Consider the following 26,844-nt stretch of genomic DNA (forward strand, 5'->3'; position numbering starts at 1 on the left):
TTGCTGAGTGAGGGTCTTCAGATAACCACTAACCGCTACGCAGCAGCCTGCCTACTACCAAGCGCGCGCAGTGACACGTGGCTGCCGCTAGCGCATCATTCTGACCTATAGTACCTTGTGTTTTTAGAACAGCTGTCCAACCCTCCCCCTCTCCTCCGCATGATGCTCGACTTGTATTGTCACATATATATTACACCAGAATTCAATAATCTCGCCTTGAATCGTCAACTTTATTTCATTTCGTTAATATAAATAAAAAAAAAACATTGAAAAGCTTTACCTACGCTTGGTTCAAAAATCATTCTTAAGGTCAGATTACTTGATCCATTTTCAAATTAATTTTCATTTTCTTAACATGATTAACGAAACCATATCGCTCAAATGCTATAGCCTTTTGCACTTCATAAATGCTTCTATACCAAGCACCCTGACCAATATCATACAGTGGAGTGTTCATCCCACATTTCCGCAGTTTCCAGTCAGTCCTCACTCCACATCTGTTAAAGCACCGATTTAAATGTTGTATGACTGAATTGACCAACATATGTACAGAAAAAAAAACAATAATTATACACCAGTATTGGTAATGTGTTACATATCAATAATTAGGACATTTTCTGCAAGTACACTATTTTCTAAAGGACCGTTTGTAAGCAGGCCCTCCATAAAGTCAATCAAAAGACTGAGTAACCATCAATGCAGTAACTCTTCCACAGTCATGGTACAGTAAGTCATGAAGGATCACTGTGTCATAGATAAATGGAAGCTGAGTCATTGAGCATTACAAACAGTGACCTTTACCTGAAGACTTCCTCTAGAGATTCAAAGCAAATATCAAAGGTGAAAACACACACACACGCACATACACACAAATCATTCTCTGAACGTTTTTACTGACCCACACACACACACACACACACACACACACACACACACACACGGGGTGGGTCCTTATGAAATACATTTTAAAGCCATCTGTCCTTCTAGCAAGACATGTCATTTTTTCTTGAAAATGCCTCTGAAATCATTGTCATGTTGCTTCCTTCCATACGCTGCTCTGGTAGAGCTGTCCATTCTCCCAAAGACTGACAGAACAAAGCAAACTTTGAAACACATGCCATCTTTCCTTTTATTTTGAAAGCGCAAGTTGTGTTACAAAACTAACTTTAAAAATGACAAATGCAGGAAATAGAGGAAGAATAATATTACAAAAGTTAACTTGCTTTAAATGGACTGGACCCCCTCAACACATTTTTTTTCTTTTATAGTATAGAATTTCTGGTTTACAGCAGCTTCCAGAGTGAATTCTTTTGAATTAGTCTCTGTCTCATTCCATCCATCATGAAAACAAGGCATTCCGTGGTAAATTATTATTTATAAAGTTAAGGTGCAATAAAGATAATCCCAGATATTTTACATCTATTATACAACACCTTGCTAAGAGGCAGGTTAAGAAAATAAAGATGGTTCTTCGTTCGTTTATCATAATATAAGTTTATCTAGCTGGACTGAAGAAAATGTGTCACTCCCCAAATGTGTCTGGTCCTAAAATATATCCATGAAATCATAGAAAAAAAAAAATATTCCAATCAACAAATCCATTTGACCCACTTGTAACAGAAGTAGCACCCCTGAAATAGTGCACTTGATGCACTCCTGATTTTAACCTATAAATCTGAACTACTGGTTTTAATTGACACTAGTTTACTTCATGATTTGGTTGCAGTGTTTCATTGTGACAATGTTGAAATAAAAACCCAAACCTAGGTACAGGTTTATATATATAACATAGATGAAAAGACCAAAAAACAGGAAGAACAAACCAGATAAAATACATGTTATGATACACAAGACATCACTGAAGCTCAGCGAAACCTCACGGACCACCGTTCATACTTCCACAAGTCCTATCAGAGGGAACCTAGCAGATTATCTTTGATGTTGGATTGTGCTCAAAACCACACTTTGCATCAAAGGAACACCACATAGCACACGAGAATCACACACATAGATAAGTCTCTGTGGTCTTGCCTACATGCATGACAACTAACCCCTCAGAACATAAACATGAATTGCTTCTGGAACCTTCCCTGGTTGCAAGTGCGTTGGCACAGTTGATTGCGAGCCGTGAGATTAAGAGTTCCCGTTTATATGTCTCTTATATGGACCCTAACTGGCCTCTTCTCCCCCTCTGGGCAACTCCCTTTACAGTCCCCATAAGAGCAACAGCTAAAAGGATTAAATGGAAGAAATCCGTCATGTCAATGTGACTGATTAGAAAATGGAGCTCAAAGGGCCAAGAGAATTAGTGAGTAGATTTGGTTCATTTAAACCAAGGTCAAATGTTCTCTTTTACTGACAGGAAAAGAAAAGTACACTTTGGTGGAAAATGACTAGAGACACTGCCACCTGAAGTCATTGAAAAAAAATACAAAAAAAAATAAACAAATATTTTGGTGATGGGTCACAGACCTGGGTAGCGATAGAAAATATTAGTTGTTTATTTTCAAACAAAATGCTTTGTTTGAACTCAGAGAAATCAAAAGAAAATTGTCAAAAAGTGTGAACTGCAAATAAAAAGAAATAAAATAAATCTGAACAAAAGGAAGCGCTTCATCTACATTAAAGAAAAGAGGACAAACAAAGGGACAGGACATTCATTTCCGAGACATAGCTGTATAGAGTAACAATATTTAAATAAACCTTTTCAAAATGATTAAAATAATAATAATAATAAAAACAAGAGGTCAATCACCAATCATCCGCCCTTGTTTGCTTCAGCCGAGATATCAGAACAGAGAAGAGAAGAAAAACCCACTAGTTTAACCTTGCAGAGGATGCAGTCAATCGGTTGTCGTAGCAGCGCCCCCCAGCTCCCTGCCCCCCCCCTTTGAACACTAGATGCCACGTTTCTAGGATGGGGTGGGGGTTATGGGTGCACAGCTGGTCGATAATGATTCAGCACAATCTTTTCTCCTGTTATTTTTCTAAACACCTAAAGGGACTGTTGACTACATTAGCTTGCACACTCTCATTGTCCAGCATACGCTTTTTTTAACGCTGAATACGACACTGGTATGTTCACAATTTGTTTTTTGAATCAAGTGATTGAGACTGTGCTTAGTAACTAACTAGCAAGCGGTCCATTCAAAAGGTTTCCTTTTGGATTTAGTGGAGAAAACATTGAGCCTGGACACTTTCGACTGACAGCCGTGCCACTAGTGACTTCCTCCTCTAAACCCGGACTCCCATCCCCTTCAAAAAGCCTCGTCATCACAACCATGATCGGGAAAAGGAAAGCAGAGACCCAAGTGGAGACCAGAGACTATACATTCATCCTAATTTACGGAGGTGTGTCTGCCCTGGACAAGGATATGCACGGGGTGAAGTCTGAGGTTTATTGCGCAGCCTCACAAGAGCGGCTGCTGGTAGAAGGCTGGCTGTTGCTGGGAGCCGGGGTGTGTGGGAGCTGCCAGGGGGTAGGAGGGGCCCGGCATGCCGTGGCTAGCGTTCTGATAGGATAAGTCCATGCCCGCTTGCGGTTGGTAAGGGCCTCCGGGAGCTTGATTCATATACGGGGGGGGATTCATGTGACTGCTGGAAAAGATAAGAGAGAATGACAGTCATTGTTAGTACTATAGTACTTGCATAGAAAAACAAACTAACAAACAAACAAACACCCTCATGGAGCACATATGTACTCTTACAATCAAGGCTAACATTCCTAATTGGCAGAATGTTCAATTCCCCCACTGGTGTGGTTTTTTAAATATTTATGTTTGCTGATCTGGGAAAACCTCTCTCTGATCACATAACTGGTGCGTTACGTTTATTTCACAGTTACGTTAATTCTGTTACGTTAATGTTTGCTTCCCTGTAAAATGACTTTTTGAAAATCATACAGACTTCTCCCCACCGCTGACGTACTCAAACACGACATGGCCATTGGCTGCATGGCTGCAGTAGCCGACGTTATACCTTTTTTCCCCCAATTAATAACTTTACATACTGGTTTGTTTTAGTGAGTCCGCTGAGTGGAGGGGAGGGCAAATACATGCTTACACGATCTGAACCATTGGAGTCCATATTTCTTTTTCAGGCCAGCTGCTCTCAATCTGTCAGCATCGCCATCTGCTCATGACTAACTGCATGAACTGCACTTCATGTGACATGTAGCTGCCTCAACAGGAGCAATCTGCTCGCCGCATGCGACCTCCATAGCAACACACTGGGTTAGCCGCGGTTTGTCTTTGATGGGACTTTAAAGCAACACTATGCAGATCATTTTACTCTCATGTTGTTATAGGCAACTAGTTTTGGCAACAACTTGAAACTCATCTTGATGGTATATGGTCATGTCAAGACCACACACCCGTCATTCCCACTGGTAGTCGCCCAGACAATGCACATGTGCAGAAGGGTATATGGCCTGGGAACGACTACCCCGCGAAAATCTAAATGACATCCCTGACTATATCGGCAGAAGATTGGCAAGCATGATGGCAAGCTTTGAGATTTGAGTGCATGCCTTTTAGATAGTTAGCTTGCTAGTTTTAGACCCAAACCCTCTACTGCTGCTTTAACTCCTGAAGTTCTGGGTCTCAGGGAAGACTCTACCTGATGTACTGGGGCTGAGGTCCAGGCTGGCTGCCGGAAGGGCTGCTAACTGCAGGGGGGAGGGAGCAGAGGGGAGCAGGCTGGTCTTGACCCATGCTATAGCCCTGTCCTCCAGGTGGGCCCTGGGGTCCTGCAGCGGGCATGTAGCCGCCGGGTAACTGCCCTGGGTACCCCTGAAAGAAAAAAAGAAAAAAAAAAGAGATAATTAAAGAACTTTATTAAAGAACAGCTACCTCATTTGAACAATTTGCTTTGTTATTTCTAAATGTTTTGTGCGGTGCATTGCATTGCATTGCGATCCAACCTTGGCACAGGCTGGCTGGCTTTTTTCGTGTCAAATCATACAATGTGAAAGAGTGTGCAGTTACCACTCCCCTGCACAAGCTAACAAAAGAAACTAGCACCACCTAATTATCCACCAAAGTGCACCCTCCATCACACATTCAGCATCACAACACACCACAACACAATGCATGAGGTACAATGACGAACACTAATTATCATGGAATACGGAAGAAAATCTGTGTGTGCGTATGAGTGTGTGTGTGTGTGTGTGTGTGTGTGTGTATGTGTGTGCATGTGTGTGTGCATGTGTGTGTGTGTGTGTGTGTGTGTGTGCCGCTAACCTGCATGGGGACTGAGGGCTGGTAGTGAGGTTGCTGGTGGGCCTGCAGCTTAGAGTAGGGCGAGTACATGGGCACTTCGTTCATCAGCTGATTGTAGAGCTCCAACGCCTCCAAGACCTTCACATTGAGCTCCGACAGCTCAGAGTGCTTGCTACAACACAAAGCATTACACACAGGTTTAAACACGCAGACCTTCACTCACACGCACAAAAACAGACAAAAGAGAGGGATAAAGAACAGTGAGAGATAAAGACAGAGCTGGAGAGTGGTTGATGGATAGGCAGAGTGACAGGCAGAGAGGGATAAATAGACAGACAATACGGAATGGGGTGGGGGTGGGGGTGGGGGATGGGTGGGTTTGTGTGATGCCATGGGAAAAAAAGATGGTGATGGTGTGATCCTACCCACACACATCCATGCTCTCAGGGGAGCAGACAAAACAACATGTACTGTAGAGGGTTACATAAGCTGCTCCCCTCGGAGTGCTAAACTAGGGCTCGCACATGGGGAAGAAGTTGGGTCTGGCTTCAAGTGAAGTGTCCTAATAACTACATGAATACATTATAAAGCAACCGTGTCAGTTGACGGTTTTAAATAGAGTAGCCTCTATGTGTTGCTTCAATTTAAGACTGACAGGTTATCTAGACACAACACAGTGTGTACCTACACACACATTAAAATGCAATAACAGGCATGCCGCTATGGAATGTAGTAGTGTTTTTCATTTTCACTCATGTCTGCAGCTTAACAATACCACCCATACATGAACACATATTACTGTGGTATCAACTGGTCATAGTAATAATAAGACAAGACTGGAATGATCAAATCATTATGTATTGTTATATTATAATTATGCACATTTCTCTAAGGAGGAGTAATCAAAATGTTGCAAATATTTCAGAAGGAAAAGAAATATGGAAGAACCAACTAAATGCCCTTTTTTCAAGCAAATAGAGTTCATTGCACCACCAGCGCTATATCATCTCACCTGTCAATCTCCTCCAGTTTTTCATCGATCAGTGGGTTCATCTGCTCACAGGCACCTGAGGAGTCAGAGGTTAATCGATGATCAATAGTGAGGCCCAGCTATCAAAAGGACGTAGACTCAGTCTAGTGACATATTAAGAGTAAATCAGAGATCACTCATCATACACACTAGAGAAATCATGAGGGTCTGTTCTCCTTGATAAAAGGATTCGCAAACCTTCTAGCTGGACCAGTTCCTGGCTGTCAGGTTCCTTGCAGGACGGGTCTATGTTCTGGAGCAAGTAAAGGGCCTTGTCCATCTTCTCCTGAATGGGGGGGGGGGGGGGGGGGGAATACATTGAGTTTGTCAGTGAGCTGTGGGTGGTTTGGGGGATTTCTTGTGACGATACAAATGACATTGCTACAAGATACAATCATTTCATTTCGTCAGCATTATGTGATGGTTAAATTAAAGATAAAATGTGTTATCTATGCCGAGTTGATTTTAGCTGATACTTTAACCGTTTTGGATGTGAAATTAGTGTGGTAACTACAGTACATATAACTTAATGTACGTGTTGACTCTTTGCTAACGCACAATATAGCCTAAATGGACTACAGGGAAAAAGTTCAGAAGTAAGCCAAACTTCCTCAATTCAGTTCAATTTTATTTATACAGCGCCAATGACAACTGAAATTGTCTCAAGGGGCTTTACAGAGCCCAGAGCCTGAATAATAACACCATTGAGTCAGCAAAGAGCCACTAGTTTGTGAAGTATGCAGGCATGGAGTGTTACTTCAGGAGTCCTGTGGATCCTCGGCTCTCACCTCATCTATAAACACAGACTCAGGCTCTGCTCTCGCCTCCACAGCAGGCTCCTCCACCACAGTAGTGCTCTCCACAAACGCCGCTGCAGACACAAACCAGACAACTCACTAAAGGAAGCAACACACACACACACACACACACACAACACACACACACACACACACACACACACACACACACACACACACACACACACACACACACACACACACACACACACACTACACACTACACACTACACACAGCCTCTTAATGTGTAACATCAACTCAAGTACCTAATACCTATTCCTCTTTAAAACAAATATCTAATAGGATATCTTGTACACGGTTTCCCCTGAAAAAAATTATTTACAGTAAAGGTTAAAAAAAAAATAACAGCTGTATGATTTTACCTTGTTCAGGCTCAGCGTTGAGATTAGTGGTGACAAAGTTGGATGGGAAGAGGCCGACTCCTCTGTGGTTCTCCCCTTTCCACCAGTTTGGGTCACTGTAGAGCAATGGGGAATATATGTCACGTGTCATAAAATGCACAAACCAACAGAAAACAGCCCTTTTGGCTTATACCAAAGTTGTGCAGTCACCTGTCGTCCAGTATGATGATGAGCTCCCCAGCCTTGAAGGTGAGCTCGTTGTCCTCGGCCGCTTCAAAGTCGTAAAGGGCTCGCACTTTCCGCGACTCCTTGCCACCGTTGACGTTGTAGGGTGGGTCGGCCGTGAAGGTGAGTGGCCGCGTCTCCACCTGCTGCTTCTGCTCCTGCAGGGACAGCTCAATGGCTGCAGGGGGCGACACAGAGGCTCATGTAAGAAGCTCTTAATAACATTTATAACCACACATGCACACCACAGTAATGCCCCTGAGGAGTGAAGGTGTGCTGATGAGGACATAAAACATAGGTAGGGTTTAACTCTTGGTTGACTATATCAGAAGTTGTATAGAAGTAGGATTGCAGCAGGTACATAATGCCAGTCCTCAGTGGCCCACTGACAAATCTCTTCCACAATCAGATACCAGGGTCAGTGCTGGTTATAATGCACATCAAAACAGGTCATGCGTTCTGTATAATGTGTCAGAAAAAAACATTCATCAGATGATCTGAAACATCATCTCAGTGTCCTTACCTTTAGCTAGGTCATCATCAGTAGCGCCTCTGCTGGCTGGAGGAGCGCTGTTAGCCTTCACACTGGAGCTCTGTGGAGAAAACACACAAGAGCTCTTAAGATGGCCTGACCAGAGCCTCAACCTGGGCTAAAAGGAAAGTTGTGGCCTACGGTCTATGGTCTATCTAAAGTCATGACACAACATGGAAAGTTTAAAGTAAAATCCACCATTCTAATCCAATAGACTTTTTGTCAAATTCAGCAAAATGCCCCTCAGTCTTGAGGCTGTCTCTTTTGTGTGTGTTCTCAAAAAACACTAACACATAGTCCTGGTTGTGGGAAACAAACAGAGTGGATCGGACCAAAACATAAATAGTTCCAGCCAATCAATACGTTGCACCAAGCGCACAGAAGTAAGGGTTGTAATTTGATTTGCTGTTTAAGTCAAATATCAACAACCTATCACCAGAATAGTAGACTCTACCTTGACTATAAGTGTTAGCATTCTGCTACAGATACATTTGTCATAGGCATACATTAGAAGTCTTGTTGCTTGGGTCTAAAACACCACATAGGGGATAGGTCATGCACTGTCTTTGGTGAAAAGTCTAACATGTATATTTAATGTTGCTTACTTCCTTTGTAGAAAGCCATCTAATGCTAGCACTCAGAGATCAAACAAATCCATAGCTTGTTCCAGTTAATTAAAAAACAACCCACATTGGGTATGCATGCATAGACACAAGTTGTAGAGAAATCTTTTCTGATTTAGGAAGTAGCAAATTCCCCGCCTTTCTCTTAACTTTTGCACCTGACAGTAACACCATCTCCTGCCATAAACATCTCCATGACAACAATATAGCGCTTAAGCAGATCATTTTTTAATACCAGGTGGGCTCTGGAATATATATTGTAAAGTTAAGAAGTGTTATGAATATGTTATTATTTGCTGCACTGAATGTTCAACATGTTTAACAATGAATTGTATTTAATATATGCAAATCTATTTCAAAATAGAGAATGTTAAGAGCTAACAATGTGAGGTAACATGGCTTTCAACATTAACATTAGCTATGCTAGCTAGCTAGCTGGAACAAGATGAGTCTTCATCATCCCCCAGCCTCCCTGCCTATGAGTGGGGGGTCTCATTTCCATTTGCTAATCCAGACTCATCGTTCACAGAAGTTTAATCATGCCTTTTAGTTACCATGGTTTCGACATCCTAATAGCAGATATTTACTAACAGCACCCGTATGTAAAAGACCTCCTCCATATGGGGTTTCTTATATGATTAACGACACAAAATTAGCAAAATAAGAAGTCAACGCCATGGCTGAGTATTTCCACCTTGGAACTGCAGTGTATCAATGATAGTCTTAAAAACACAGAATCAGACAGCATTGGTTCCTTGGATAGGTATGAAACCTATTTCATGAACTTGCAGGGTGGGGCTTTACATATCATTTGCTTAAGCTATGTTGAAATGATAGGTATGAGAAGAGAAACCAAACCTCAGATACTAAATGAGGCAAATGTGTAGAGGTACATCCTAGCCATTTTAAGGCCATGAAGGGATTTGTTTCATTAAAGAAAATTAAAACATTCTAATCATGTAATTTTGAGGAACAGATGAGTTATTACCAGGAGAGGAACTAAAAAAAAGTAATTGGTACTTAAGTCCATAGGGGTTTCAATACACAAGACAATAAAATAATACAATATACCAATAAAATAATGCCCACATTTTTTAACATGGCAAAAACAACAGACATTTCCGAGAGCCTTGAGGGAGCATGCTGGCCATACTCCCAAAAATGCTAGAGGAAATTCCACTCTCAAGCTCACTCCTTCAATGAAAACATACACGCTGCACTACACTCTCCCAGCAGCCAAACTGGAAAGTGCTGCGGGCCCACAATGCCTGTGCAAGTAGGCTATGTGGTACAGTCTGCTTTTGTCCTTACGTGCCAGCCTGAGTCCAAAGCTAACCACAAGCCTCCCCAGACACAGTGCTCAGAGGAGAAACAGGAAATCTAAATTAAGGGGGTAACAGGTCGTGTGAACTGTAAATGAAAACATCTTTTGGCAGGCCACCCAAGCGTAGCTTACTTATGGGAAGCAGTCCCGAGACAGTTATAGGAGCATACCTGAGTGCCGGAAGGGAAGGTCACCCCCTCCTCCTTCAGGGTTTTGATAGTGGCGCTGACGAGACTGAGCTGTGGATCTTTCTGGAAGGTCTCGGCCCATTCCATCATTTGAGCCTTCAACTTCTCACTCACCTTGGGGTGGGCCTGGAGGTCAAAGCATCCCAAGACAGATTAAACCACACAGATCCATCAGGGCACAGCAGACAATCAAAGGTCGGTTATTCCGATATATGTAAATTAAAATGCACATTTGACTGTTCACTACTATTCCTGAAAAGTTAAATTGCAGGTGAAGCAATCTTTCAAATGATTTATGAAAACGTCTCAAAGATGTAATAGGATTATCAAACCAAATAAGTGATGTTTTAATGAGATTCTGTACCCTCTGCAATGTAGTGCGCACTTCACTGGCAAACTCTCGTGAGCAGATCTCCAGGTGGAAGATCCTGCCGCTGTTTGAAACACAAGCTCCCAACAACTGTAAGTCAAGATAGAAGAAGTGAAGTCAAGGTGGGGTAGGCTATTACATATCAAATGTCATTCTGAGGTTTAAACTTCCACATTTTGAATGGACAGGGAACTACAGCTTCTTTGGTGAAATTATTTTTAAAAGTTGCCTGTGATTCCCCAGACACCCTCAGTGTCCTACAGGCTTCTTTGAAACTCTTTGAGTAATCACACTGGCTGAGCCTTTGATATCCAAATTCATACTGCCACAACAAAGCGCTCATATTTCATCCCTGTTGAGACTGACAGTAAGGTCACATAACGGCAAAATGGCTTCTAACAAAGAAGACCTGGCAGATATCCAGTGAGTAAAATCTCAGCTTTTGAAAATAGAGCAGGGTTAGGGTAACGGCATCGGCTCACACATGACTGACTCAGTGACTCCAGTGTATTCAGTGTGAGTCAATGGCAGAGGAAAAACCACACCACAGCCCAGTTTCATGACAGTGATTAACCTCATGAGTGAGTTTTTTTTTTTTAGCTCGTAACTTGCCAACTCTAACCAGGAGCATCACACCAAACTAATTCCTTCAAAACCTAGAGGAATAACGGGGTTGAGACAGAGTATTTGCCTGTGTAAATTGTTGGAAATATCAATGAAATACAGGACAGGATAAAAAGATAACCGTTTACTGATACAGTGTTAACACCATGATCCACTGGCTGAACACCTGATTACCAACCATGCATAAAACCTTTGTGTTATGTGCGCACAGCCTGCTAGAAACTGATTGTAGTCGATAATAGTGACTTCAGATAAAATCACTAGATGATTAGAATGTACTGTATTTGTATTTATACATGTACCATGGGGGAAAACACTTTGAATGTGCCATAGGAATTTTGCATTAAAGAAATGTATGGTAAACAAAATTATTCAACTTTTAAAATGCATATCAGTTGACATGGTAAACCGTCACAATATGCACCAGCCTGCACAACTCAAAACAGTTTCTCTCACAGAACTTACATCATACTAATAAAAAGACAATTACATAAATTCTTATATAACGAGTAGAAAAAAAAGGCCCTATCTGGGGAGGCTGCAGAAAAACTCCTTTGTCTGTGATTCAATGTCTGTTTCTCTGTGTGCACACTCAGACTTGGAAGGTGAGCAGGTTGAAAGGGCGGTTCCTGACCCTTAATAGGTTACTACTGCCATGCTGGATTGCTGGAGGTCGGACACATAATGAAATGTACGAGAAGTAACGTAAATGTAATGTCAAAGTATGTCACCAACCATAGACATTAAGGGAATTGAAGGAATTTTGGTCTGAAACTAGGGTGCACCCTACCTAATAAGCATGTTAAAAGCTAGCACTAATAAAAGCTTGCACACACCTTCAGTAGCCCAGTTGGCACTTATAAAAGCTTGCACACACCTTTAACAGCCCAGCTGGCACTTATAAAAGCTTGCTAACATGTTAGCTGGTGTTGTGCTAATATTGTTTGTGATGACGTGATGTGTAGGCTTTTCTTATTTTCACCTGCTGTTCTGACCCGAACAACAAAACTGCATAGTCCATAGCCTGGAGAGCTAGTAAGAATGGCAGGTGTGTTTATCTGCTATCATGACCACCAACTATAAAATGAATTGGAAGATGATCCCAAAAGTAGTTGCTCATAAAAACATAGATCAAAAACATGGTTGATTGGTGCATAGTGTTGCTTTAATTAATCATTCATTGACCTGGGAGCCCTACCAAGGCAAAGCCTGAGTGGATATACCCTGCATGTACTCTCTCTGCAGTCCATTAGGATTTCACTGGCTGCCACCTTTTATCTGATTTTGTAGTTAACATACACAATTTTTTAACTGACAACATTGGATTTGTAGCTTACTAACTGAATCCTCGTGCACTAACTCTTGCCAAAGTTGGATACTTTGAACTCCCATGTCTAAGTCTGTGTGTGTGTGTGTGTGTGTGTGTCTGAGTATGTGTGCGTGTGCGTGTGTGAGAGAGAGGAGAACGAGAGAGAGCTCAAACTTACAGTTAGAGCTTGCATGGCCACATGTGGGACTTTGTGGTTGACACGCTTCATGATTGACCTGAGACAGTCCTTTGCGCTGAAATGGAGGGATACACAGTGTGTATTAACATATATTTAAAGACAAAATGAATAGGAAAGGAAATAAAAGTTGCAAATGAATGTCATTTAACAACACTTAACAACACAAACGAAAGGGTCTTAAGGGACTTAATCGCAGATTTGTAGAAGTGTAGAATTTAACACAGCTGGACAACAAATTCAGCTCACCCATTGGGTGTTGTCCCAACGCGATCACATATCTCCATGATGACAGCCCAGTCATCTGTGGTATTGGTTTCGCAGGTTGCCTTTTCTGAAAATGCAAATAAACCTCACATGAACAATGCAGGCTCTGCTGAAAGGCATTACTCCCAGAGTTTCATGGGTGCAGTGCCATGTTTCCTAGATATTTCACATTCAATTGACATGAAAAGCAGCAAATGGGTTTCAAAGGACAGGTTTCTGTTTCAGCAGTTTCTTTGGATTGTTGGGTACAGCAACCAATAGTATGACAATCAGCTCAGGTGTTGTGTCAACAGGTTGAAGACAAACATTCTGTTGTCAATGGCTCACAACGTGAGCCAATGACACTACGGTTTGGAGCATCCCTGGAGTACCCTTACTTGGCAACCATCCACACAGCAAAATATAATTCTTCCCATTTCATTATGACTGATGTGGTGAATGAGTTATAACGGTACAAACTAAGATAACTACATAGTCTTTCTTCATTCCTCCAGAGGGAATATGTCCCTAGGCATAACCCACCATCTGCTGAAAGCTACGGTGACAAAATCATTCTCTTTTGACCTGACAAAAATGATTTGCACAATTTTGCATATGGCCCAAGACACCAAGTAGGCTGTTAGTGTTCAAACAAGTAAAGACAACGAGCAAACTGACAAAACTAAAGACTTCACAGAAATGTATGTAATGTATGTTATGTAAAAAAATGTGTTGCAATATTAATGTTATTCAACTAATATTATACTCGGCTGGAGATATCAGAGTCGAAAAGAGCTGACTGAAAAAAAAACTAAATTATTCGGAAAATATCGGTGCAATTAGCAAGTTAGATATTTCCTATATCACCTTGTTTTTGAAATATGATACGAAAATGACGTCAGATGACCTGTGCTTGACTCATTTCATTACACAACCACACATAACTTAACGTTACCTTCAACAATAAACCTAGCAAAGTAAGACCACACTGTGAAGTGGCTTATGCCATACGGTATTCTACGGCTGGCGACATCTTATCACGTAGCAGAACACAGAATAACAAACAATACCTAACTAGCTAATGTAAGCTGACGTTTATTCAACAAACCAAGTTTGCCATTCGACCAAATAGCTTCTGATTAACCAGTCTTTAGCCAACGCAATGAAGTTACTCCATCGTAACTGCATTTGCTTCCAACATCACAATGACTGTTGCCAAATGTTCCTAGCAGAGTGACTGAATCGGTTAGCTCGATCAGCTGGAGAGCACTGAAGCTAATCAAAATACTCTTGGCAGTTATCAAAGCTAGCTAGCAAGTTGGCTAAACTGTCGTCACCATAACATATGACACAACATTAAAACACCAGCGTATGAAGACAAACACCCAATACTTTCCCACGATACTCTTGCTAACACTGTAACAGCTGTTGAGAAGAAGTTCTGGTCATAACTTTAACCCCCTGACTTGTGAGCTAACTGAACCTAGACAGAGAGCTAGATAGCTATGATAGCTAGGTTTAACCAACGTTAGCTATCTTAGCCTACTTTAATGAATACGTCAACGTCAAAAAGAAGACATCATATGTCTGATCATCTTACCCACATCCTGATCGAATGGATTTTGTGCAAATAAAGGCATTATAGATATTCGGTTAAGGGACACTACTACAGGGCAAACTTATCTATTGTACGGATAGACAAATATCCCTTCCTCATCCATTAAACTCCACTTTCACCAGTTGCTCTTCCGTAAACGTAGCTGGCCCGCAGTATGCCTGAATAATACACATTTAATATAAAACCGAAATATTCCACGTGAACAAGTAAGGCAACTACCACTTTTATCAATTATATATATATATTTCAATTATTATAATAACATATCACTGCCGACTGTATCAATTAGCAATGGTTGCGATGTCAGTAAGGCAATATGATTGATACCTCTTTGCATTCCAAACATGGACAACATCGCCACCATGCGTATAGATGGGTGAAGTGGACAAGAACATTTAAACTACTTTAAACTTTTGAGATGAAGTGTTGCATTAGCATTACAATAAATGATATCCGTCTGGAGCGTAAAAAACGTAGAGTAAGAGGAAAAACATCCAGGCATAGTATTTGACACATTGCAATGAGAAAACGAGAGGTACATGTGAAAGACACGATGTATGGATATAAGTATTTTTCTGAAAATTATCGGACATTTCAGTTCCTTGATGTTAATTTCAACCATTTATGCACTTGGTTTTGTGTAGTCGGGCAGACAACGGGAGTTCATCTTTGGGTCGCAAGCCTTGTACTGCTGACCCGTTTCCAACAGAGGGCGCAACCCACCGAGTATAAGACAAATAAATACCACAGAGGCCATACGCCTTTTATTTCCTCCTGACACGGTTACGGACGGTCGAGTACTGATCGGCTAGTCATGTCAGCACCTGCCATGGGAACCACCAGGACGGCTCACAGTGATGCGAGCCATAAGAAAAAGAAAGGACCGGGTGGTCTTGCAACTGCTTATTTGGTCATATATAACGTGGTTATGACAGCTGGGTATGTACACAAGATCTCATGCACTTCCTGTTCTTTATGCGAGACAGTAGCGAGTGTGTGCCGTAGCAACGAGGATGAATGGATTCAGACAACACGCGCCTGGAGCTCGACATAATCCCCGTCACAGACGAGCTCTCTTGTTTTTATCTCTACTGGAACAATACGTGAATAGAAGAGATTTTGCTTGAATCGCAAATATCTGAGTCGGGGGAATGTGGTGCAGTTTACTTGCACGCATAATACCTGTCTCTGTTAAAGTGACTTCCCAGGGTGCAAGCGTAATTAAATCCTATTGTTTAACTAGCCTATATCTCATGATCCTTATCACCAGCGTAACTTTGTTAATGTGCGTGTAGTTCCTATGAATGTTGTCATGGTAGCAACATTGTCTTAAAAGTAACTCATGATCACACTATTCCTTCAGATATTGCTCACTGTACCTCTGATGTTTGGACTGTAGCTATAGGGGTCATTCACTCCGAGGTTAACCTTATTAGATCTTCTTTATCGAAACGTTTCTTGATGCTTTCTTGCGCAAATACGACCCTCCTCTCTTTGTTTTCCGTGCAAGCTTTGTGGTTCGAAATCGTTTTTGTTACAGAACAGGTTATGCCACATTTTAAAGCAAAGAATTTCCAGGGCCGATATTGGAATGGGGGCTGTGTGTTTGCAGAATGTCATTGTGCCTTCTATTTAATTAAAACTTACTTGCTTACTGTCACAACTATCTTTCAATAGGTGCCCTGGCGTTAATGAGTAGCCTACTAAAGTGCATCAACCTCGCAGTGTGATGCACTTAGTAAACTTTATTTTTTAAATTTACGTTAGCTCTTTCTCTCGATATCGTTATGCGATTGCACAATGTCCACTTTGAGGATTCAACTCGCTTGCTCTGTTTGTATCGTGTCACTGTGTTGTAATTTCACCCGTTTTTGCCTAAGTGGCCAAGTTGGTGTGGCTCAAAGTTATTGTCTCCTTGCAGGTGGTTGGTGATTGCTGTGGGTCTAGGGCGAGCGTACCTGGCTCGAGGGAGCTACCACGGCCTGTACTACTCCATAGAGAAGCCTCTGAAATTCTTCCAGACTGCTGCTCTCCTGGAGGTGGGTACAGGACTTAATAAAAATAGTGTAAGACCACCTCAACAAAATGCTGCTGCTACTTAGTTTAGTTTGAGCAACCTGAATTCTAAGTTTAACGCCTAGAGGGAAATGGTGTAACAATAATGAGGGAAAGTCGTTGTGAAACATACCTCATATGTGCCCAATATAAACTTAGGGGAGGGAGGGGGAGAAGAGACACTTCCCTATCTTCGAAGGCCCACCACTCACTCATTTCTCCCATTGGAATGTGTGGGTACAGTCTGCCACTGTGTAGCTACTGTTCTTGTGCTGGTAGTGGGCAGTTTTTAAATAGACATAACACCCGCTCTGTTTGCCATGTGACATGGGCCACAGAGAGTTCACACAAGGTATGATAATGATGCTGTCAAGACTCTGTGTGCTACTGGGGCTCATTGCTGTTCCTTTAAAAGGCAGCAGTGAATGGCTACAAACTCTGCAAGGTGTAAAACATTCTGAAAAGTGTTAAAGATTCTGAAAAAAAAATCTGCTTCACATTTGCTCTTTTGTGTTAACCCTTAAAGTGTGATCTTGAGCTCTAATTTTGTTACATGTTTTGAATCCACAGATATTGCACTGTGCTGCGGGTAAGTTTTCATCATATTCAATTTTGTCTTGAACTTTAGTCTTCTGGATCTGGAGTGAGACAAAGACATTGACCTCTTTCTCTCGCTCACGCCACTGACTCTAAAGGGGGATTCTGTAATACTATGTCAAAAGTCAACTATGGTGTAATTGTGTTAATATGATAAAGGGATTGCTGTAGTGGCAGCCAGGGTTCACAGTCCAACAGCTCTTCATTATGACCACTGCTGCAAATGGCAATGTAGTATTTGTCAAAGTTTACTTCTTTGCCTTTTCTTCTGCTTTTTTTTCCCCAAACCGGTGGTGATCTCATAACACTTCACCAATACACATGAAACTTGGTATGATTGTAGCCCCACATGTCTGATAGGGAATTGAAGATTTTCGTCCCCAGGTGTGTTTCCCTACGTGCCAGCACCCTCTGAAGTGCTCAAAAACTGTTCCAAAACTGGCACATTTTTGTATGGCAAGCTCTAGGAGGCGTAGCTCATTCCGATGCATTTGTGGCGTGACACCACCCAGTAGAGAATGGGAATAATAAATCACCAATATCTTGTTCAGGTTCAAACTTCACAAAATTGGATGCCCCCTATGGACAAAATGTCATGAATGTGGTGTGTGTCCAAAGAATGTGGTAGTGATGGACACTACCACATTCTTTGGACACACACCACATTCATGACATTTTGTCCATAGGGGGCGCTGCAACTGACACATTTTAATATCTCAAGAACTGCTTAAGATAAAAGTTTGAAATGTTCTGTGCTTTATACTTCTCTACATTTGCTCACATCTCTTAAAGTTGCATTGGGCTTGCTCGACAAAATGGCAGCCAACGGCCAATCAAAATTCAGCATCCAGTACAAGCCTGTGTGAATCTTGCTCAATAATGGTGGCATAGAGGAGCTATTTACCCCATTTCAAATAAATTGGTCAGAAGATGTTTCTACAACATGTTTTTCTCTGTTCCTCTCACAAGGTTTGGTCATTCTTCAAAATTAATACGTAATATTTGCAAAATTCACCTGTTGAAGCGGTGAATTAAATACTAAGTACAGTTATATAATGAAGCTTATACTGTTGCTTATGTAGACATGTAAACTTGACAAAATACTCAAATTTAGCACAAGCATATATCGTGTTATAAAGTCACCCATCCTGATATTCACTAGACAGGTCTCATCTGCAGCATGTAGCTCACAGGTATTGCTTCACACCCTATCAGTGTACAGCCACCACATCAACAAACTATAGTTCCTTACATTTTCATATACAGCAAACTTTAGTCTATTTTTGCGAGAAACATAATCATTCACTTTCTTAGCACATAAAATAACCTTTTTTTCACTTATTTCTCATTATTGCTCATTCTCTCGCTTTCTCCGGCAGTCATATTACGCACCACTGTGCATTATGTCTAGTTTGGGATTTGAGGCTGGTCATGACCTTTGTCTGTACAGCTGTTCCCATATAAGTGTCTGCACTATACTGCCCTCTGGTGACCTGCCAGTGTAAGGGCCTTTAAAGTCTTACATTGTTGTCTGGTCCACATCACATCATATCCTAGTTCAGTGGTTCACAATTCTGCTGCTACAGTCATATTTCCAGCCTCCTCTGGATACCTGGATGACCCCATTAGTGCATTTCATTAGTAGAAAGCACCTAATTTAGTTAAACAAACACATCTTTAATTATACTGATTTGAATCATATGTGCTTGGGGCAGGTTGGGGCTTGTAGGAGCAGGATTGAAAACCACTTACTTAACTAATTAAATGCAGAGTTTGACCATTCAAAGAGGGAATCCTGAGTGGAAATGCATGAAATGTGCATAAAATCTAAGTGATTTAGGTCGACGAAGAAATCGAGGGGGTGGATTAACTCCAAATTCAATTATGGTGTAATGCTAAGGTCGATGGAAACCGTTTTATTTACATAAAATTGCACTTGTTGAGATTTTATTACGCGTTTCCGTTAAAGTTGCCCTGACAACCTCAAGTTTTGAACACACAGCTGCTAACAACTCCTCCCTTGATTAGGAGCGTGTCCTTAAAATATGGAAATGAGTTGGATGGAAACACCGAGTAATAGACACCTACTTTAAATTAAGTTCAGGTCAAGTGATTGTCTTGGTGTGAACCATTCATTGCAGGTACTGTATTTATATGAAGGCTAAACTGGATCGATGAGGAAGAGTTTGTTTGTGAGTTAACTGATGGAAACCAGGAATATCCGGTAAATACAAAAAGTGTGTCGGCACTGACAGGCATTGAGAGTCAAGCTGACTGATTCCCACAGGGTTGGCCATCTAACATGCAATATGCAACAGACAGTCCATTAGGCACTCTGTGGTAAGGCCACTCAAGCACTCCTAGTGGGCTCATGACAAGTTTGCAGAGCAAGTATGTGGGTGACCTTTCGAAGCAAGCACAAGCTATGTTGTTTATAAAACTGAAGACTGTAGCTGTCTAGACTGGATGGAACGGATATGTAATATCAAAGTTTGGAAGGCAGCATGTGTCATCTAGGTGGGGCTGAGCGCTGTTCTACCGACAAACTGATCACAAGTGCTGTTCTTCTGGTCTATCACACAGGTATCGTCCCTTCCTCAGTGGTCTTGACAGGATTCCAGGTGCTGTCGCGTGTGTTCCTCACCTGGGCTGTGACTCACAGCGTTCGAGAGGTGAGGCCATCCGTGAGCTATCAGGAGACTCGCTCCCTTGAGGCTTGTGCCAGCAATGCCAAAGCCATGGAATCATTTTCCAAGAAGAATATGTTTGCATGAATTAATTTTTATAAGGATCTGGTGTAATATGTTTATATCAACATTTGGATAGATGTGTACATTGAAATTGTAAATTGCATACATACAATGAAGTCACTCCCAGTGGTCCTTTGTGACTGGTTGCAAATTCTGACAAAGAAGGGCGTTACGTGTCTTCAACATGGAATGGCACTTAAGACCAGTTTAAGTGTTATCTTCTACAGGTAGCACTGTTTAAGTAGACTATCAGTGCCCTTCAAATAAGACGGCACACACTTAATGACTACTGTAACTGAGGTTTGTTTGCTCATCCAGAGACTCACAGCTGTGCTGAGGTAGAACATTCTGTAAGTTTTTCCTTTCCTACGAGGAACATGCCTGGTGCGATAGACATGGGTGGCCAATAACATGGATATGTGTGTGTGATCTAGAAGTGCTCGCTCGTGTACTGTATGTTCCCAGAGACTGCTTTTTTAGTTTGTTTGTCCGTAGCTGGAACTGTAACCTCTTAGAGTGTGCTACAGATTTGACAAGCATCTGGAGGCTTGCTGCAGCGTTGTTGAAACATAAATGTTAATTGTTGTGGTAAAGTCAATATCATCTCTCTTATCTTGACTGTAATCGTTAACGTCTGTCTGACTCATATCTATGCACGGCTTTTGGACTAACTATCCTCTGAGAGAGGAGCATGCAAAAAAAAAAAAAAAAAAAAACTGAAACACTTCCACAGTCAGTTTTAAAAGCCTTTATTCAAACAAAGGCTCTTAAAACACCTTTATTAAAAACAAAAGCTTTTAAAACTTACTGCGGTAGTGCCTCAGTGTTATTTTAATTCAAGTGATCAGAAGCCCGATCTGATGAGCATCCTGCATTTTCCAATAATAGTTAGAATGTTTCTGACCCACGGAAGCATTCCTTTTCTTGAATGTCTTTTGTGTGTTTTCTGCTTTGTGGTGCCTCTGCTTGACTCCTTTTGCCCTCTGGTGCAACAGGTCCAGAGTGAAGACAGCGTCCTGCTTTTCGTCGCGGCCTGGACTATCACAGAGATCATTCGCTACTCCTTCTACACCTTCAGCCTGCTCAACCATCTCCCCTACCTCATCAAATGGGCAAGGTAGGGCGATTAACCAGACAGCAAATAGCCCCAGTGTAATATGAGATGGAAAGCTATTATCAGAAATCATAATAGAAAAACAAAACAGTTCAGTTAAAAAAAACTACCCTATTGTTCCCAGACTACCCTATTGTTCCCAAACTACCCAATTGTTCCCAAAATACCCCATTGTTCTTAGCCTGGTTATTTAGGCATGATTTTACAGCATAAGATTGATATCTGTATTACCAAATTAACCAACTGATGCCCATCATATTCAGAGGGAAGGGTTATTGCTTTCTCTATGTAAATAGACCTATATCTGCCTTGCCTGGTGCTGTCCATCAGATTGGAACCATATTATCCATTTGTAACACATGAGACACAAAACAAACAAACAAACAAACCAAAAAACCCATTACTCATAAGAGAAAACCATCAGACAACAGAAGAAAAATATTTTTGCAAGGAGGATACATGGGGTGCATTAAAACCGCTGCATTAGTGTGATGTACTGAGGACTATCCTCTTCACTTCTATGTATCTGATATTCCAGTTCATGGTGGCTTTCATTACCATAGCAACAAGATACCTAAGAACCTCATTTCACCTGGAGGAAGTTGTTGTTGCTCATCTCAACTCCAGTGTTGCTAGGTAAAAAATGGCATTCTCAGCCTCAGGTTTCTGGCCAGTTGGTTCTCTTGAGGATCACATTCTGCTTATTTGATTAATTTCAGTGAATTCCAGATAGATACAGTATAATGTGACGGCTCGTAAATGATTACTTGAGAATAGTAGGTTAATTAGATTGGATGGTTGTCATTTGATGGCCTAAAACTGGGATGTGTATTTTGTTGGGGTGAAAGGGGGGTTAGTATTGAAGCCTGTGGAATATAGTATTCAGTCACTGACATTTATCTTTCATAAGCAGAAATATTGTGATTTGATTGTACTGATCTTAGCTATTCGCTGAACTGTGTTAAAAGCTGTGAACACGTTGTAGAAGTCCTTCTTGTTCCCTACATGATGCCAGTTCTCTGTTCGCATCCTTATTCCAGGTACACCTTCTTCATTGTCCTCTACCCAATGGGTGTGACTGGTGAGCTGCTGACCATCTATGCTGCACTGCCTGTTGTGCAGAAGACAGGCCTCTACTCAATCACCCTGCCCAACAAGTACAACTTCTCCTTCGACTACCACACCTTCCTCATCCTCACCATGATCTCCTACATCCCCTGTAAGTGCTCCTGTGTTACCTCCTGTGTGTTACAAGCATGTACGTGGGTGTCAGTTTTGTTTTCGAGATTCAGCGCTCTACTTGTGATTGTCATTTCAATCTGGGTGGAATTGCTTCAGCAAGTTATTCAGAGAGTTCACCCTTGACCGCTGAAAAAGTAGAATTCTAAATATTGTCTTGTAAAGTTTATTTTGTTGTAACAACTTCGCATTCGGCTGAGGTATGCTGCCATATATACAGTATTGTTTATTTATTTTTGTGTGTGCTTGTGTGTGCGTGCGTCTGTGTGTGTGCGTGTGTGTGTGTGTGTCCCTCTCTTTGCTTGCCGCCCCAGTGTTTCCCCAGCTGTATTTCCACATGTTGCGGCAGAGAAAGAAAGTGCTGGGCCACGTTGAAGAGTACAGCAAAGTGGAATAAACATCCAGCAACCCTGCACCACTCTGCAGAGTGTAAACCCAAGGACAAGATGAGAAGCAAAGATAACCTTTAAAAACACAAGAGAAAATAGTCTGCTCATTGTATAACAATACCCTAACTTTTTGTTGTTTCCCCCAGATAAAGACAGTAGCATATGGATAACAATGGCAACAATGTTACGTTGTTGATGATCGAACTTGGTGAATGGAAAGACATGCTTGCTAGCTTAAGTTTACAGGCTTGATTGAGTTGTTTAGAGGGGTATGGAGGGCCACAATGAAAAGAGGGCAAAGGAGGTACCTCAATTAGTACTTTACTATAGCACCGGGGACAGGCAGCACCATGTCATTCTCCCATGCTCTGTCCCCTCGAACAAACACTGTTTTGATTTTTATGTATTTATTTATTTACTTTTAATGCCCACTGCCACTGGTTGTAGCCTTTGGCTGCATCTGTAAAGGGACACCAAAGGTGTTCATATCACGTGTTCACATGATTTTGTTTTCCTTTTGAGCCACGGACAGAAATTCTTGAACATTCCTTCCTCTGCTTGTCTTTGGGATGCTAAATTGCCTCTTAATTGTAACGCAGCATCATAGTTTATTGTTTTTCTGACTCTGTAAACAAACATCCCCTTCGCCTGAGCACTGATTTAGTTAATGTAGTTGTATGCCTTGACAGAGCAGACGAGACTACTCTCTGTATGATTTACCATTAACAAGCTTCCTTGTTTTGCTTCGACCCTAGTAATTATTTTGTTGGCCATAGCTGTGTTTGAAATATTGGTAACAGTTGTGTAACTGTTTGGAACATGTATTCGTACATATGGTTTGTTGTCACAGGTTGATATTTGTGGGTTGTCTGTCTACATGTAAAATGTATAACCAGTCGGGTGTGCAACAAACGTAGCAAATTAGTTGAGACAGACTTGCTAGTTGTACAGTTATTGCAAGTATTTTTTTCTGCATCAGTATGTTATTGAACTGTTTTGACATGCAACATCTTAATGGTCTTCAAAAATGGATGCAGTTGTCCTTTTAATGCCAGGGATATGTGGACTGTAAACTTTCTTCACTGCTGTTCTTGAAATATTTTTTGAAGGGCTTGTGCTTGACCTCTGAACCCCAGGGCAAACCCCAGAACTACAAATTGTACCCGGCCAAGGGAACTTTCCACATATGCCGGCTTCCAAGGCTAAAATGGATTAAAATGCATGCGGCATCCATCTCCAATGACCAAAAAAATCCAGAAAAGACAGGGATAGAATGGGTGTGTTTGTTTGTTTGTGCGTGTGTGTGTATGGGGGAGGAGAGAGATAGAAAGAAGATGTGATGAGCAAGGGATGGAAAGTGAGAGAAAGAGGAATTGCTGAACACCTCCGTGTCTTTTTGCCCTCAGTCAGCAGCCTGAAAAAGGCGCCAGCCTGGGTAAGGAGGAGAGGAAGGGATGGTGGTTTGTTTATGGTCCCTTCCTGAAGTAGCACCACTGCACTACAGCAACCTTTTGCCTCAATTTCTACTCATCGTGTCATTTCCTGTTAGAGCCATTTACAGATATAGATTTAACCCGAATTAGAGTGTCTACTGGTTCGATCCAAACCTCAGTGTTAATTTTAGTTTTGGGGGGTTGGGGAGGGGGGGGGGTTGTTTGTTGCATAGAAGTATTTTGTTATCATATTAATTTTTAATTATTTGTTTCCCATATGCAGTATTGCAGTTCTTTTAGATTTGCATGAATATGGTGGTTCATCATTGCTAGAAGATTTGATGGACTGTTTTACCTGTTCTTCTGATTTAGGTAGAATCTGGAGCTTACCGTAGGTTGGGGGCGTGGTGTCCTAGAGGTTTGGGGGGGGGGGGGGGGGGGGCTTGCTAAATGAGGGGAGCCGTTATGAATGGGCTGATGCTTCAGCTGCATCTTGGGGGGACACCTTGCCTGATTGAAATTAATGTATCTCCTAAGCCACACCAGCTGTTCAGGAGATAGCAGGTCTTTCATGTGCTGGGCCTTTGATGTCAAACACCAGACAGGCAAGGTGACTGGGTGACTTAGGCCACGTCAGTTGGCCCAGCAACCCCCACCTTCTCATGTACACCTATCCATTTGTGCTCAAGGGTATCTGGGTTATTTTTGTCTTGAGTGGCCAACCGTGAGTCTGTTAGAAAGTTTATGACGGGAAGCAGGCGTGTGACTGTCATTACATTGCATGTGAGAGGAAATATGACATCAACTCACCTTGGGTTATAGACCATGGTAGTCTAAATGAAGCATGCCACTTAACGTTCAACCCCCTTCTCAAATATCCCTGGGCTTTTTGATAAAAAAAAAAGGTTTTGCATGGGACCAGCAGACTTTGTATAAGTATGGTTATTAATACAATTATATATTTACAATAAATAATATGGGAAGCAAAACATGTCTTGACTTTTCTTTTTGCTTATCGATAGTGTGTGAAATCAATGATTAGTATTTAGGATCTACCACACTATACCCCTATATATCACTGCACTTGGCAGCAGCACAATGTTTTAGCAAATAGCATACAACTTTTTGCTTCTCACAATTCTCTAGCGTTCCGTTCAGTGTCCGTCCAGTGTGTGCACTCTCTGGTGTTTGCACACTGTCCTGGCTCTGTTAATGGGAAACAAAAATATTGGCTCAGACCGAGCCATAAACAATTCCAGCCATTCAACACGATGCTTCAGAAGCACAGAAGGAGGGTTGTGATTTGATTGGCTGTCTATAAATATCAACCTTTCGCCAGAATCCCAGACTCCTTCTTTAAAAGTAACCATTTTTAAGTCACTGTAAGAGCAACATTATAATTGGAGGTACCCACATTCATTTGTAGGTAGCTTTTAGGAGTTAAAGTAAGACTATGCAACAATGTTCCACTTCTTGAGGTATATTTTTTATAGGAAAACTGCTTTTGGTATCATCTTCAAATTAAATTTGATGACACATGGTCACGTGAAGGACGGATAAATACACCTGTCGTTCCCACGGTGCTATGTAGTTCCACGGCCCGGAAAAGGAACACCCCCCTGCGGAAATGTAAGAAGAGCCATCACAGTGCAGTTAGCATGTAAGCAAGATTTAATCTGCCAACTGGGCTATTGATGATGCTTTTTAGGTTGTTGGCTTACTAGGTCTAGAGACCATAACTCCATAGTGCTGCTTTAAAATGGTGTTGGAGTTATTCACTGGCACTTTCCTGAAACCACTGATTGGTATCTCCACATGAGGGCAGCAGACATCCTTCACAAGTCACAGATGTGGGCCTTTCTGATCATTAAGATGTGTCTTGTGCCTGTGCAGTTCATGCACACACATACAAATTACATTGGAACATGCTAATTAAACCACATTAAAGAGACACCTGAAAAGCTCTTTTGTCAGTGACGAGGACACTGTCTATTTACATTAAGTCAGTAGCATGGTTTGTGGTTAGTTGTTTTCACCTGGCTCAAGGCTGAGAGACCATGCTGAGAGACCGTCACTCAGGTTCTATATGTCTAACTAAGTAGCATAAAGTTAATGCTATTTTCACGTTAAAGGGGAAGATATTACTACCACATATTTTCCAAATGGTCAAAATGTGTAATAGTGTGCTAATGCTATTTGGATGGGGTTTTGTTGACTTGGGTTGTGATCTACACAATAGCATCCACCATCACAGTTTTGTGTTCCAAACTTGAATGAATCAAACATGAGATGTACTTATTTGAGGGTTAACCTTTATGTAAGGTATGCTTTATGCAAGCAGTGAAATATTTGAATTGGTCCACAGCTGAATAAGTTATCAGAGAGGGAAAGTTTTGCCTCTTGTTATCTTGGTTTACTTACTAGGTCAGTTCGTTAGTTAAATAAGCTGGAAAGTGTGACGCTCCGCCGACAGCCAAGGGAGCTTTTGAAACAAAGCTGACTGTTTAAAACAGTGGTCCTTGTCTTTTCCCTTGGACTTGTGCAGATGAGGCATTCGGCAGTACGCCTGTGGACACAAGCCCGCCTACCACTTCTATGAA

General features: G+C 41.6%; 2 protein-coding genes across 3 annotated transcripts; one reads left to right on the forward strand and one right to left on the reverse strand.

Moving 5' to 3' along the window:
- Positions 1-1,155: 1,155 nt before the first annotated feature.
- On the reverse strand, positions 1,156-14,786 carry stam2 (signal transducing adaptor molecule (SH3 domain and ITAM motif) 2). 2 transcript variants are annotated; one of them, XM_080839908.1, is made up of 14 exons: positions 14,650-14,786; positions 13,053-13,137; positions 12,786-12,861; positions 10,669-10,764; positions 10,287-10,430; positions 8,161-8,230; positions 7,623-7,815; positions 7,434-7,528; positions 7,041-7,123; positions 6,451-6,538; positions 6,235-6,289; positions 5,244-5,394; positions 4,618-4,790; positions 1,156-3,594 (listed from the first exon to the last, which is right to left on the reverse strand). In XM_080839908.1, the coding sequence occupies exons 1-14, from the start codon at positions 14,687-14,689 to the stop codon at positions 3,411-3,413; spliced, it is 1,533 nt and encodes a 510-aa protein (XP_080696034.1). In that variant the 5' UTR covers positions 14,690-14,786; the 3' UTR covers positions 1,156-3,410. The 2 variants fall into 2 exon arrangements, with proteins under 2 accessions (XP_080696034.1, XP_080696033.1); XM_080839907.1 differs by having other exon boundaries at positions 1,156-3,597.
- Positions 14,787-15,454: 668 nt separating this feature from the next.
- hacd2 (3-hydroxyacyl-CoA dehydratase 2) lies at positions 15,455-24,411 on the forward strand. Its single transcript, XM_080838450.1, has 7 exons — positions 15,455-15,606; positions 16,589-16,706; positions 17,293-17,311; positions 19,903-19,991; positions 21,065-21,186; positions 22,224-22,402; positions 22,737-24,411. The coding sequence occupies exons 1-7, from the start codon at positions 15,482-15,484 to the stop codon at positions 22,817-22,819; spliced, it is 735 nt and encodes a 244-aa protein (XP_080694576.1). The 5' UTR covers positions 15,455-15,481; the 3' UTR covers positions 22,820-24,411.
- The last annotated feature ends 2,433 nt before the right edge of the window (positions 24,412-26,844 follow it).

The sequence above is a fragment of the Sprattus sprattus genome, assembly GCF_963457725.1.
Source record: "Sprattus sprattus genome assembly, chromosome: 5".
Lineage (NCBI taxonomy): Eukaryota > Metazoa > Chordata > Actinopteri > Clupeiformes > Clupeidae > Sprattus > Sprattus sprattus.